The sequence below is a fragment of the Spinacia oleracea genome, chromosome 1 (genome assembly GCF_020520425.1).
Source record: "Spinacia oleracea cultivar Varoflay chromosome 1, BTI_SOV_V1, whole genome shotgun sequence".
NCBI classification, from domain to species: Eukaryota; Viridiplantae; Streptophyta; class Magnoliopsida; order Caryophyllales; family Amaranthaceae; genus Spinacia; species Spinacia oleracea.
This window is the reverse complement of record NC_079487.1, coordinates 51,977,979-51,992,296: the sequence shown is the minus strand read 5'-3', so window position 1 is coordinate 51,992,296 and position 14,318 is coordinate 51,977,979. Positions and strand designations below refer to the sequence as shown.

The window sequence follows — 14,318 nt, the reverse complement described above, 5'->3', positions numbered from 1 at the left end:
TTCAGCATTCCATGCAAGCTCCATACCCCTTTGGATCGATTTCTCACCCAGCATGGCCGACTGGTCGAGGACGCTCTGTGACGAAGCGACTTCCTTGCTAGCCGCCTCCAGTTGAACCTCCAACTCTTTAAACTGAGTCTCCAGACGAGAAAACTCAGCCTCTTTCTCCTTGATCTTCTTGGAAAGATCCTCCATTTCAGAAAAGTTCTGATCAATATGCAGGAGACGAGCTGTGTTCTCAGCATTTTGAGAGGCCAGGGCGGTAGTCACAGCGTCAATCTGTTCCCGCCTGTCGAAGCGGAGCTTCTCCAGTGCAGCAAAATGCTGGTCACCACACTGACTGGCCAGAAGACGGTGACGAGCTTCTTCATGCACCAAAGCAGTGCGCCACTTTTTCAGCGAGTCCAGCAGAATGAACATCTGCGCAAAAATAGTAAGTCAAACAAAAAGAAACGAGTGTGTAAAAATAAAGGTATAACGAAACTTACGTCCAGCGCCGAGGACTGCATGGCGGCAAGCATATTCTCGGCCGCCTCAGGAAGAGTTTCAGCATATTGGGGAGGAATGACACTGCGCATCAGCGTCATTATCTTCCTACGGTCATGAGAATTGAACCCGCCTGAAGAAGGGATTTGATCCAATTCAGCATCTATGTCTTTCTGAGGATCAGGAATTTCTATGGGAAAAACAACGGCCTTAGAATCCCTGGGGGACACTAGAGAACTGCTAAACGAGGAACGGCAGGTGGTTACGATGTTGGAGTAAAACTTACCCCCAGAATTCCTAGCTCTCTCCGCCGCCCTCAAAGGGATGTTGCGGCGGACGACTTCAGGAATCCCCGCAAGAGGATCAGCTGTCCCTCCAGTTTTCTCCAAGCTAGGAGAAGCGGATGCAGCCTTGGGGACGGCAAACCCCTTAGAAGCCTTCGACGTCATTGACTTGAAGACGGGTTTTCCTGTGCCGCCAGCCCTGCGTTTGGAAGTAGGAGCCGCGTCCGTGGTCGCCTTCCTCGTCTTCTTAAAAAAAAATGAATGAAAACAAGTTGTAAACAACAAAGGAAATCACGTCTGAAGATTTAATCAATACCTTCTCCTTAGCAGGAGGGGGAGCCATTTGCTCAAAAATGGCTTGCTCGGCTGCCTGCCGACGCTTCCAAGCTCTGAAGGTACTGGCGTCGAGTACCTTCGCCAACCAAGACGGCATATCCACTTGGCCTTTGGAGGCATCGTCCAGCTTACCCATGGCCTCGTCTGAAAAAACGAAATAAAGACATTAGTGCGGTTTTGATTAAACAGTGAAGAATTGGAAGTATAGATACATTACCTCTCGGCATATACGGACACAGGCCTACACCCGAGAGGAAAATGGGATTGCTCAGTTGATCCAGATGAGGCAACCACCCCTCGGGCATGTAGGCCGTCTTGTCCTTGATGACGAGCGGCTTGACCAGGAACAGCGACGAGATCCGCTCCCAGAGCTCGGCAGAGACAGGAGGTAAAGAAGCACCTTTCCCAACGAAGTTGGGCTTGACGTTCCAGCGTCTCATCCTCTCACACATCTCCAGATTGGTGGTTTTGATAACCACCCACTTCTTCCTCCATTGATGCCACTTAGACGCCTTCCCCATCACCGTCCGATAGGCCCCCTTGTATGTAAGAATCAGCCAGCCCGCGGCGGCTCTCGAAACTTGGGACATAGAGGCGATTCTTAGGAACGCCGGAAGGGAAGGGGTGATGCCTGCAAGCTCGCAGCGAGCAATATAGCCAAACACACCCGCCCAGGAGTTCGGGGACATTTGGCACAGGCCAATATTAAAGCCGTCCAGCAACTCCACCACAAAGGGGTGAGGGGGGAATCTCATACCCAGCTTCAAAAACGAGCCGTAAACGGCGAACTCTCCTTTCACCAGTCCAAAGCTGGTGCAGTCCATGCCAGCCGGCATGCGGAATTTATACTCCGAACCTAGATTCAGAGACGCCCCATAGGCCTTCCCCTCGAGGGTGAGAAAGTTCAGCCACGTCTGGAGTGGGAAGATGGCGCTGGGATGAAGGTGACCTTCCTCCCCACCTGACGTACTAGCCGGCGCGACATCGGTGCTTTCCGGGACGTCCTCTATAGGGGAAGAGGATTCTCCTTCGAACTGCTCCTCGTCTTCTAATCGCGCCATTAAATCCTGCAACAAGCCAAGACTTGCCTCAAAACAGGGACAAACTTGAAAACAGAAGACGTCAAAGGGACAAGATGACGCCTTCAGTTTGACGAGACCCATGCAAGACTAAGAAGAAAATTCGGAAGAATCAAAATCAACAAACACATTTTTCCAAAGAAAGCCTTTACCTGATAAATCAAAAGAGAGTTTGTGAAAGAACTTGGATGAAGAACTGCAAGAACACGACTTTGAAGATCGTGGCGGTGCTACGGTGGATGTCGGTGGATATAAGACGCCGGAAATCGCCTTCTCCTATTGCTCTCAAATGATCACTGGAAATGAGGGGGAAAATCACTCAAATTGGCCACTTATTTATAGAGGGGTAAGAAATGATTACCCCTGCCACGCGTCATCACCCTGTTGGACACTCCAAGAGCAGTGAAAACTAACGTCTGTTTTCACTCCTCATGAGGGGCAAACGAAGTGGGCTTGAATAAATCTCCCACAAAGCCCAAAGAGGCAGCCTACGACTCATACTGATCAGATGGGCCCAGACCTAGAAAGAAGACCCAAAGTCCTGCTACTCCACCAGAATAAAGACAGAGCCCCATTTGGCAAAGCCCATTCTCTTTAAAAGCCGGTCCAAATATGGAAGGTCCATCATTGCAGGCCGAAGGCCACGTGTCCTAAATCCCCAAGGGGCACGTTTCCCATAGCTAGGGTTGAGGGTGCAGTCCCCAAGGAACCCTAGCACTATAAATAGCTCAGATCCCAAGGTAAAAGGGCATTCAATTCTTTCCCAACAACAACAAACTTATCTTTGCTCTGCCTTCTCTCTACAAATTACTTATCTCTCTAGCTTATACTTACTTAAGCATCGGAGGAAATATTCCTACCGGAATATTCTTGTTTTGCAGGTTGCCAGAAGTTCGTGCCAGGTCATACTTGATACCTCCGAGGAGCGCGTGCCACGTCAGCACAGTAAAAGTTCCCACAACAGTTCGGGTTCGGATAAAAACGGGTTACGGGTTGAGAAATCTTGTTCAGGACCCACTTTTTTCGGGTCGGGTTCGGGTCGATTTTTGGGTCGGGTCGATTTTTGACAAGTCTAGCTGCAGCCCACGCATGGGCGTGCCAGCCTACTGGCCTCGCTGGGCCTGGCCTTGCGCTTTGCTTGGCTGGGCCTTGCGTTTGCTGGCGGGCTGCCTTGCTGCCTTTGCGCGCATGGGCTTGCTAGGCGCAGGCCTGGCTTCGTGCTGGGCCTTGCGTCTAGCAAGCTCGTCCGATGTTTATTTCGTACGACGCGCTTCCGATTAATTTTCCGATTCGAACAATATTTCATATTTTCGATTCCGGAATTAATTTCCGTTTCGAACAAATATTTAATATTTCCGATTCCGGAAATATTTTCCGATTCCAATAATATTTCCGATTCCGGCAATATTTCCGATTCCGGCAATGTTTCCATTTCCGATAATATTTTCTGATACGTACCATGTTTCCGTTTCCGGCAACATCTACAACTTGGATAATATTTATATTTCCGATACGATCCATATTTTCGTTTCCAGCAATATCATCGTTTTCGGAGTATTCATAATTTGCCTTTGACGATTTCAGCTCCCACTGGAACCGAGATCCGTCGATTCCGAATATCCATAAATGGAGTATTTAATTCACTTAAATACTTGATCCGTTCACGTACTATTTGTGTGATCCTACGGGTTCAGTCAAGAGTAAGCTGTGGATTAATATTATTAATTCCACTTGAACTGAAGCGGCCTCTAGCTAGGCATACAATTCACTTGATCTCACTGAAGTATTAACTTGTATAATTAATTAATAATGAACCGCATTTATTAGACTTAGCATTGAATGCATACTTGGACCAAAGGCATTATTTCCTTCAGGTTTAACATAATATTGGGCCAATTAGTATTTAATTAGTTACAATTAAAAACCAAATATTATTTCAATCTTCTTCAGTAAATAATATTGGTATTTTATAAATATATTTTACAATTTATTAAAATCAAATGAAAAATCAAAGAAAAAAAAAAGGTGGGACAGGGCCCAATATTTGGGCCAACCACAACACGCCACGTGGATTTTTGAGGTGATCCTCCCGCAAATTTTTGGCTATACCCGGGTACAGCCAAAGCTGGCTGTACCCCATCCAAAACGATGTCGTTTTGTGTTGTTTAAAATGAACATTAATATACTGGTACAAAAATGAACATTTACTATTTCAAAAATGAACATTTATTTATTTATTTGGAATGAACATTTACTATTTTGGAAATGAACATTTATTTATTTATTTGGAAATAAACTACAAAAATGAACATTTACTATTTCGGAAATGAACATTTATTTATTTATTTGGAATGAACATTTACTATTTTGGAAATGAACATTTATTTATTTATTTGGAAATAAACAATATAGGCGCTTGTAAAAACATAAAAGACCAATGAAGTGAACAATTTCATTATGAACATTAACCATATATTTATTGTGAACAAACAAATCAACAAGAAAGAACAAATAATTCAACAAAAAAACAAAAAAACAATATAATAAAGAACATAAAATTCCAGAAAAAAGAACAAACAATACAACAATTATGAAAAAATTTATGATGAACTTTAAAGCCAACATGAAAGAACAAACAATACAACAAGAAAGAACAAACAATAAAGCAGATAATTATTATGAACAAACAAATAAACAAGAAAAAACAAATAATTCAACAAAAAAGAACAACCAATATAAAAAAGAACATAAAATTACAGAAAAAAGAACAAACAATACAACAATTATGAACAATTTTATGATGAATTTTAAAGCCAACATGAAAGAACAAACAATACAACAATAAGTTTGATGAATGAATTTAAAAAACAACAAGAAAGAACAAACAGTACAACAAGAAAGAACAAACAATACAAAAAGAAAGAATAAAAGATTAATGAAGAGTTTAATTATGAACATTAACCATATGATTATTATAAACAAACAAATAAACAAAAAAGAACAAACAATATAAAAAAGAACATAAAATCCCAGAAGAAAGAACAAAAAATACAACAATTATGAAAATTTGATGATGAATTTAAAAAACAACATGAAAGAACAAACAATACAACAAGAAAGAACAAACAGCACAATAAGAATGAACAAACATCACAATAAAAAAGAACAAACAGTCGACAAAATGAACAAACAATATGAGCGTGTCGTTTTTGGGGGGTACAGCCAGCTCTGACTGTACCCGGGTACAGCAGTTAGCGATTGGTGATCCTCCTATTGAGAATTCTTAGTCATGAAATAATTAGGATTGCTAGAAATATGGATACTGTATATATTATTAAGTGTAACAGAGACAGTGTGCAAATAAAAGTAGCTCATAACCTAGCCACCTTGGCAAGGGAGAAAGAGCTCTAAATGTCTTCTCCTTGTTCTGTTTGTACCCATTGCCAAAAACATCAAAACATATATTAGAAGACGAGTAAAGTTTTTTAAGTGTAGTTAAAAATAAGTGAATTAGAGAGTTTCCTTTTTTTTTTTTTTTTTGCGTTAGATTATATTGTCCATTTGTAGATCTTGAAGTTATGACTAATAATTGTGACAATATGTTGCAGGAGTACACATCTTTCTCAAACTTAACAACCCAACAACCCCCAAAGAAAAATCCGTGAGTCCGTTATTGGTAGTAGGTGGAATAATGCCTCTTTATTTCTCTCCAATGTGGGACATTGAACACACATGGGAGAACTCTAACAACAACCCTTAACAACCAACGGCCAACGCTTGATCTAACAGCTGAATTATGTTATCTTGAGCAGAGGTGGAAATTGGGTTGTGAAAAAAAGGTTAATAAGGGATAATCATATTGTAGTAGAATGAGAATAGCAAAAAAAACAAAAATGATAACAAGCTTTCAAAGCCTACTATTCATATATAACAGTAAAATGCTATTACAATACTTGATGTAGCCAATTTTCCACTGGTCAAAAAAGAATGAAAACGCTAAAATGATCACCACGTTCTCACTATTACTATACAGTCCACACTCGTCAATAATTATACAACCATTGGGATGTACACGAAACAATATACAAATTCGGGAAAAAAAAAAGAAAACAAGATAGTGTGGTAAACGTAAACTGATTCGTCAAGAGTTTTGGGAACCTGGCGAATTTGGTACAGCATCTTGTATTCTATGTAAATGCAAGTCTCCAAGTTCCGACTTTTTGAAGAGCTTTGCTACCAATTCATCCCAAGTGGCTCTCTCACCAATTGATTTAGGTTGGGGTCTTGAGGACTCCTCGGTTGTCTTATCTTCCAATGTATGTAAATCTTTGGCCTCGACTGACCTCGGGTTTCCATGTTCTGATAATTCTTTCTCTAAAGTCTCAGCATGAGGCACCTTGAGACTTACAGCTCTTTCTAAGGCATCCTTATGTTCCTTTTCAATTGTCTGCAACCTCTCAAATCTCTGCACTCTTGGAGGACTAGTTACTGTCTCTACACTGCTGTCTTTCATCCTCTGAAAAAATAAGTAATGTCAACTTTTAGATTTTCATTCTTGCTTAACATATTATAAGTAAGACTACAGGGTTCATTGTTCACTTTTACAGATCTTCCAAACAACTTAACTGTTAACATACATCAGTAATTTAACATAAGACTTCATAACTTAGATACCTAACTTTTAAAGCAAGTGCTATCCAAAGACCAACATACCAAGTAAACAAGGCATCTGATGCATTACCCACCCTCCTAGATACATGCAAGTATTTCAGCCTAAAACATGCCAACTTTCATCAAATGGAAATTCATACTTGCTTCCCCCACACACAATGTCTACAGCCTTTTTATTTAATCAAATATCACAAGGTTCGGTATTTTTTTTCTTTTTTTTCCAAAACTAAGAACCAAAATATGAAAACTATAAAAATGTAGTTTCCAGTTTTTTTTGTTAGCAGTTTCCAAAATCAACTTGATTACTATAGGTGTGACAATTTTTAAATTCATGATTCAATCTAAATCATACGATTTTCAAAACCAAACAACCAAAAACTGTTGGCAGTGATACAGAACAATCCCTTGAGTAAGACTATGCATTTTGCTTTTTGGTTATGAGCACATGTTTTGGTCTCAACATGAGGAGGCCGAGTATAATTCTTAGACACCATACAGCCTCTAAATCGGATCCCTAAAAATTAAGATTCTTGACTCTTGCTTAAATCCAACTTACTATTAAAGCTTTCTCCGCTTCTCTTTCGATCCAGACAATTCCATGATCAGATGTAGAATTACAGGACAGCACAATATGCTCAAATCTTCCTTCAACAGGAATAGCAGTTCTAACCTCTGGAGGAACCCTCCCACATCTGAAAATGTGGATATAACCATATAACCCAAGCTTTAGAGCAAATTATATAAACATTTAGCAAGTCCATTTCTGAAATTCAGCATCTGAAGAATACGCTCAGCAAATTTCATGTAACCCTATAATGATAGAGCAGGGATTCAAACATATTTGTGTATCAGTGACATACAAATGCAAATGACCACAGCATGCAGTTGCATGAAAGAATGACCATAAATACTGAATGTACCATGTTTTAGTGCTAGTATAATGGTAAAATAGGAAACTAGGTTAGTTATTTTTTTGGTTGAGACTATGAAATGACCGTTCTTTACTACGGAGAACTTTTGCTATAGTGACACTTGAAAAAAGACTGGAGGGAGTAATCCACATGGACCACACGTATAATGCTCATAAGCGGAACATATTATCTTCTTAGTACCCAAAATCAAAAGTGACCAAACACCTAGATCTTCAGCCATAAGGCCTGAAATGTTGACCAGTATGGAAGCAGAAAAAGAAAGAGCCACCCCTTTGGAAGGTTGGAGCAAGAAAGACGTGGAAGAGATCCAGCTTATAGATAATCTTCCATGCAATGAAAAGGCTGAATTGATGTGAAAATTACAGAAAGGAAACCCAACAAGTACTGCCTCACAAGACTTAAAGATTGATAGTGCCTATACTTATGTGGTTCGTATGCCTTAGAGATCATTTTTTAACATGGGGAGATAAGCAGAAACAGCATAATTTTAATCTTACCTGCAAAATTTCCTTTCTACAATATGGTACATTCGCCCAGGAGCATATAATCTTCTTGGATCTCTAAGCTTCCTCTCTTCTGGGATGAAGGTGTCCCTCAAGCATATCAAAAACATCAGACACGGCAAGCTGTTGAAATCATTTAATGCCTGATTTGAGAGATCGTTATGAATCACAAACTCACTATTTTGCAGGTTATTGTCTCTGCAAAATTGATTCAACAGAAAAAACAATTTCTTTTTGAAATCATAAAAAATTGGGGAATATGACTAACCAGAAGAGTGATTTGAAAATATCTTCTAATGGAGTGGCCGTTCTTGGTAGAAAGTCATCCTGGATTAGAACATAAATGTATTGATGTTGTCAGGTCACTTGTGGACATCAAATATCTTCCATGTAATAGCTAAAGAGTACAGCTTCAATCAAATACATGCAAGTGATGCAACCAAATAAGCAAAAAGTAAGGGAAACCAATAGCTTCACAAAAAAGAAAAGTTCAACATTGTATAAAGGCACACATATCGATATGGTGATAGTTACTAGCACTCTGTGATGTACTCCTTGCCCCTCAAATACCTAAAAACCTTGTCTCAGTCCGTATGTTTACCACTGGTAATAAAGTTTCCATTGAATTTAGGATCTTCGTACAGGGAGCATAATCATGAAATTTAGTAGTTCGGGGGCATCAGTCACCTCCAAGACTAGCAGGTATACAGTTGTAGGCCTAATGTTAGATTAGATGGCCAACTGGGAAGACCTCTAAGCTAACAAGCTATCAATATATAAAAACCCCCTTTGTCGGTAGAAAGGCCAAATTCACTGTCTAAGAGAGTTTCAGAGAAAAGATTGCAGAAAGTCGCACGTTCAGTTATCAAAGGAATTCATTTCGTAACCATGTATGACAGGAGAAACTTCTAAACAATCTCCTTGATTGGCGAAATATGTCAATCAAGTGGCATTACGTAACTATAATGAAATAATATACAATCTGAAAAATACATATACAGTCTAATTGATATTTTACAAAAGTAAAAAATAAAATAAAACTTTTATTATAAGTGAAACTGTAATTAAGTATTTATTATTCCAGCCTTATATTTTGTCTATTTATTTAAGAAAATACCTCTTTGTGAGCTACCAATTTCGATCAATTAGCCAAGATTTTGACCGGTCTTCTTTTGATCGGAAGTCCTAACTCCTAAGCCCTGGGAGCTAGGACTGCTACTACATGGACACAGACTCTGTCGTTCAAGTCCATGGCCTATTTCGGGTTCACTCAGATCTTTGCCAACGTCACCTTACAAGTACCCACCACAGTGACAATAGGGGGTCTAGTATCATTTTTCTCCGATAAGAGTTTTGAACTAGGGCCTAGAGATAGATAGAGGGGTCCCACCTTGCTCACATGGAACAATACGGGTATGACATTGATGGCGACGTTGATTGAACCGGTGCTTAAGTTGCCCCAGGTGCCATTACGAAAATTTGCTTGCCCATCTGCGAGATATACTAGGCAGAGCTCGTATGACAGATATCGAAATAGAGTAAATCAGAAACTAACTCCACCTAAGTCTTCTGAGCCCCAGGGGAGAGCGGAAGAGCTTCCCGTTGACACGTATTCCGAATGGCTGCTTTGAGCCATGAATGTGATTTAACTTATCGATTGACCAAGTAATACGAAGAACCCTCGAATTGATGCCTATGATAAGTTAATAATCACATGGGACTGCTTAGTGCTTACATACCCCCAATTTAAAGGATGAATCTTCAAGCAGCTCTTTAGTACCAATCAGTAAGCTAACCCCAAGAAGTACTTAAGTCACTACAGTATTATTACTTATCATATACTTAGCCTATTCAATCCTTCAAACTTAGAGAACATCAAAGCATTAGTTCCTTAAATGAATATGCCACTGCTTTGACAGTTCGACCTACACCTAGGTATGCTTCTACAACCAGTACAGTTGAGCTAAGCCTATACTGAGCTCTCAAATTAAGCCTTATACAATTAATAGATTAGTAGGTACTAGGTAGACCTGTTATACTCAAAATCGAGTATTGGTGTCTTACACTAGTAAAAGTGTTCATGTTTTCAGTCATTATGAACTATGAAGTGTCCCAAGTGTGCAAACCCATGTCAGAGTGCCGATGATCCAACAAAAGCAGTGGAGACTAAATGGAGATTTTGAGTAACAAAGAGCTGGACAATTAAAACACACTCACTGGAAATCACAAGATCTAAAAACAGTAGACTGACCTGAAGAATGACAGATTGGATAACATCAGCATATTTGACAGCCAAATTAAGCGACATACATCTAGCAGGAGCAATCGTATAACAAGTAACAAGGTTCCTTGGAATTCCCCCAAGTTTATTACCATGATTCACAACAACTACAGCCAGCAAAGCAGCAACACCAGACCCTAAAGAATGCCCAGCAAAAACCATCTTGTAACACCGTCCATTTTCAACCCACAATTTCTTAAGCGTCTCTGACTCCCGATTCAGCAACCAAATCGCCGATTTCAGCAGGCCATGGTGGACGAACCCGCCGTCAAACATCTGCATTCCAAGGCGGTTGTCGAGGAGAAGCTTGTAATCGGACTCTTTGATCAGGTTTAGACCGCGGATTGCGAGTACGATCTCCCGGTTGTGGTGGTCAGCGTAGATAATGTATGGCGGAGCACGGCCTTGGGTTTCTTCGTAAGTGACGCGCTTGATGAGCCAGTCAGGGTTGAGACGGTAGCCGCCGGGTGGGGCGAATTGGGGGTTGCGGATGTTAGGTTCGTAGACGGCTAGGATGACACGGCAGATCCGAGGAACGGGTTCGAATTCTTCTGGGGTCGCGGATGGCCAGGTGGCGCTGTCGTTTGAGCCGACGTAAGTGCAGCGCTTCCATAACCACCGTGAGAAGCCTATGAAGACGACGCACTCGACGCCGCAGCAGCAGACTGACATGGTGGCGGGATTCGCTGGTGGAAGCAGCTGAAACAGTGGTGAATGGTGATGTTAGTGGCTGTTGATTGGCTGTCAAAATGGAATGAATCAGGAAGTTGTAGTTGGAGTTGGAGCTGCTTAAAAAAAACATGACAATGTTAGAAGGTTCTTGTCTTAGCATTGAAGGAGTTAGCTGCCACTTTTCCCTTTGCAAAGGCCAGGTCAAACTTTTTCATTATCTATTTGGGATTCTTTTAGATTTTTTGTCCTAGGAGCTAAACAACCTTGATTTATTACTGCTGTCTGTTGGAAATATAATGCATTTGGAGGTTTTTTAAGTTTGGGCCCAGTTGGGTTAAATGGCCTAGTGGACCGGTAGAACTTGAACCCACCTTGTTTTGTTTCCTTTCTTGTAAAACTTATAAATACTCCCTATTATTCTTTTTCTGGCATAACATAATATTAAGATTTAGGCAAAATTGTCAAAAAGTACCTTGTTTTTGCCTCAGTTTGTGAGCTAGTACCTTGTATTTTTAATTTTGTCAAATAGTACCTTGAATTAAAAAATTGTTTTAAAAATGGGACCTTACTCCAACTTTCCGGGCAAAATTATCCTTTTCTGTCCATCTATTCCGTTTGGCTCATTTTGGGAGGGAAAGCAACGCGTGCACACACGCTTTTAACATCAAAACACATTCAAAAATTCAACGCCCTTTCATCTTCTCATTTACTCCATTCTCTGCTCCAACTCTGAATCTTCAACCACCATTTTTCAGTCAACAATAAAACTCAACCACACCATTTATCACTTTCATCTTTCTGGTTGCTGTCATTGATTCCAATTGCTGATGTCATCTTCGTCCTTTCATGTGGTCCAAACACTGACAGAGTGAGGTTGAAAGAAAAGGGAGAAGTGTGGTCCTTTGTACTTGGACAAAAGGAGAGAATCAATACTGGTACTTCTTACAAATTGGGGAATCTTTCAGGTAATCCCAAATCTCTAAGCATATATGTTGTCCCCTAGCATAAATATAGATTTTTTTATTGAACCCTAGAAATGGTCACACAGTTAACAAGAACTTTTGCCATTAAACTAATAAGCAAGCACAGTAAACAAAATTGATTAATTAAACTAATCAAAATGCTTAATTTTGTATTCTTGTTTTTGTTCCAATGCATGTTGAATTTGGTGATTTCCCAATTAAATTTTGGATGAATTTTGCCCAATGTCTGTTGAATTTGGACGAATTTGCCTTTAATTAAAATAATGTTGATGGTTTAGGTTAATGTGAGTAGTTAATTAATTAGTAATTTATGTTAATTACACAGGATGAGGACCAAAAGAGCACAACTTAGTGTTCCTACATTGCAACTTGCTAAGGCTGTGAATTTGAAAGTTTGGCATGGGGGAACTTTTATAACAAAGAAAAATAATAGGGTAGAATATAATGGTGTGGGGATTTACATTAAAGAAGGGGTTAGTCGGATTAGTTATTACACTATTGTAGAGGTTGTGAAACGTGAACTTGGGTACAGCAGTGGGGGTAAAATATGGTTTAGGAGGAAAGGTCTTAGCTTAGCAAAGGGTAGGAAAGAATTGAAGAAAGATGATTTGTCTATCAATGAGTTGGTTGATTCAATAGACTACAACAACTTCCTAACTGTTTTCATTGAGCACATTGAGGATTCAGCAGCTGTGTTGGAGACAAGGAGTTATGTTAGGGGTTATTATAGTCAGTCTGATATTGAAGATAGTTTAGAGGAGTTTATGGAGGATGGTGATTATTTAAGTGAAGGAGAGGATGAAGAAGGAGAAGAAGAAGAGGGAGATGATGATGATGGAGATGGTGATGGTGATGGTGATGGTGATAGAAGTGTGCAGGATGATAGAGATGATGATGGGAGTGAAGATGATGGAGGGGGAGGAGGTCAGAAAGGTGCTGAAACTCAGGGAGGGCAAGCAGATCAGGTGGGTGAAGAAAAGGGAGATTGTGAAAAGAGTGAGAAAGGTAAGGGGAGGCAGGAAGTCAATGATATTCCTAAAGGGGATCAAGCTTTTATGGAATATTTTGATGGGTTAGATGAGTTGGATAATGAAGTGTTTTTGAATGTGGGCCTAAACCAAGAACTTTATTGGGATATTGGTGTAGGGAGCACATCAGGATCAAGTCCTTTAGGCCCAACTTACCTAACTGAACAACTACACAAAACAACATCCACAACAAGACCCTCAAAACTGATTCCCTGCAGGAAAAAGATAACAGCAGCCTCCACCTCAAACCCTAAACTTGTTCCACAACTTACAAAAGGAGGTATTCTCATTGATGATATATTGTACACTGAGAGGGGAGATGAGGACAGACCAACAACTGATCTGTTTTCAGACAGTGTTGGTAAGGGTGTTACAGAGGCTGTGAACCAAAGCCTTGGTGTGGCTAATCCTATCCCCTACATACATGAACAAGAAAATCATCAAGTTCCAACCAGAAACAAGTCTGCCCCTCCACCATTTCAGCAAGGAAGAAATAAGCAGCCACCTCATCCACAACCAGAAGAAGATGTTTCTGACATTTTTTTGGGGGAAGAAAAGGAACTGAATGAGGATTCAGAGGAAGAAGGAAGCTTGTATGGATCAGATGATGAAGCTGAAAGGTATCCTTCATTTAATCCAGATGTTGACTTTAAAAGGCCTGTTTCTTTAACTTTGGGTTTAAGGTTTCCTAGTTCAGATTGTTTGAGACAGACAATTAGATGGCATGCTGTACAAAAGGGTTATGACTATTACTTTTTGCATAACAACTTACAGAGGATTAGTGTCTATTGTAGACATAGATGTGATTGTCCTTGGAAGGATTCAAAGAAAGTGAAGTGTGTTTGTGATAATCCTAGGAAGTGTAGGTTTAAAATACATAGTAGGAAAATGAGAGGAGAGGAGACATGGCAGATTAGGAGCATAAAATTAGACCATGTTTGTGGTTTTCAAGATGGAACTCCTAAAGCTTCATCTGAGTTCCTAGCTGAGAGGTTTATGGATGACTTTAGGGATGATCCCAAGATGAGCATTGAGACTTTTCAGAATCACATCAGGAGGCACT

At 40.1% G+C, this 14,318-nt stretch overlaps 1 protein-coding gene across 1 annotated transcript; it reads right to left on the bottom strand.

Moving 5' to 3' along the window:
* Positions 1-6,079: 6,079 nt before the first annotated feature.
* On the bottom strand, positions 6,080-11,505 carry LOC110776072 (uncharacterized). Its single transcript, XM_021980643.2, has 5 exons — positions 10,543-11,505; positions 8,560-8,618; positions 8,286-8,414; positions 7,413-7,548; positions 6,080-6,701 (listed from the first exon to the last, which is right to left on the bottom strand). Exons 1-5 carry the CDS (start codon positions 11,242-11,244, stop codon positions 6,327-6,329), a joined length of 1,401 nt encoding a protein of 466 aa, XP_021836335.1. The 5' UTR covers positions 11,245-11,505; the 3' UTR covers positions 6,080-6,326.
* Between the last annotated feature and the right edge of the window lie 2,813 nt (positions 11,506-14,318).

Coding starts and splice junctions, on each gene's coding strand:
- LOC110776072 (XM_021980643.2), bottom strand. CDS start 11,244: ATGTCAGTCTGCTGCTGCGGCGTCGAGTGCGTCGTCTTCATAGGCTTC. Junction 8,619..10,542: donor TCCAATCTGTCATTCTTCAG/GTCAGTCTACTG, acceptor GTTCTAATCCAG/GATGACTTTCTACCAAGAAC. Junction 7,549..8,285: donor GTAGAAAGGAAATTTTGCAG/GTAAGATTAAAA, acceptor CCACATTTTCAG/ATGTGGGAGGGTTCCTCCAG.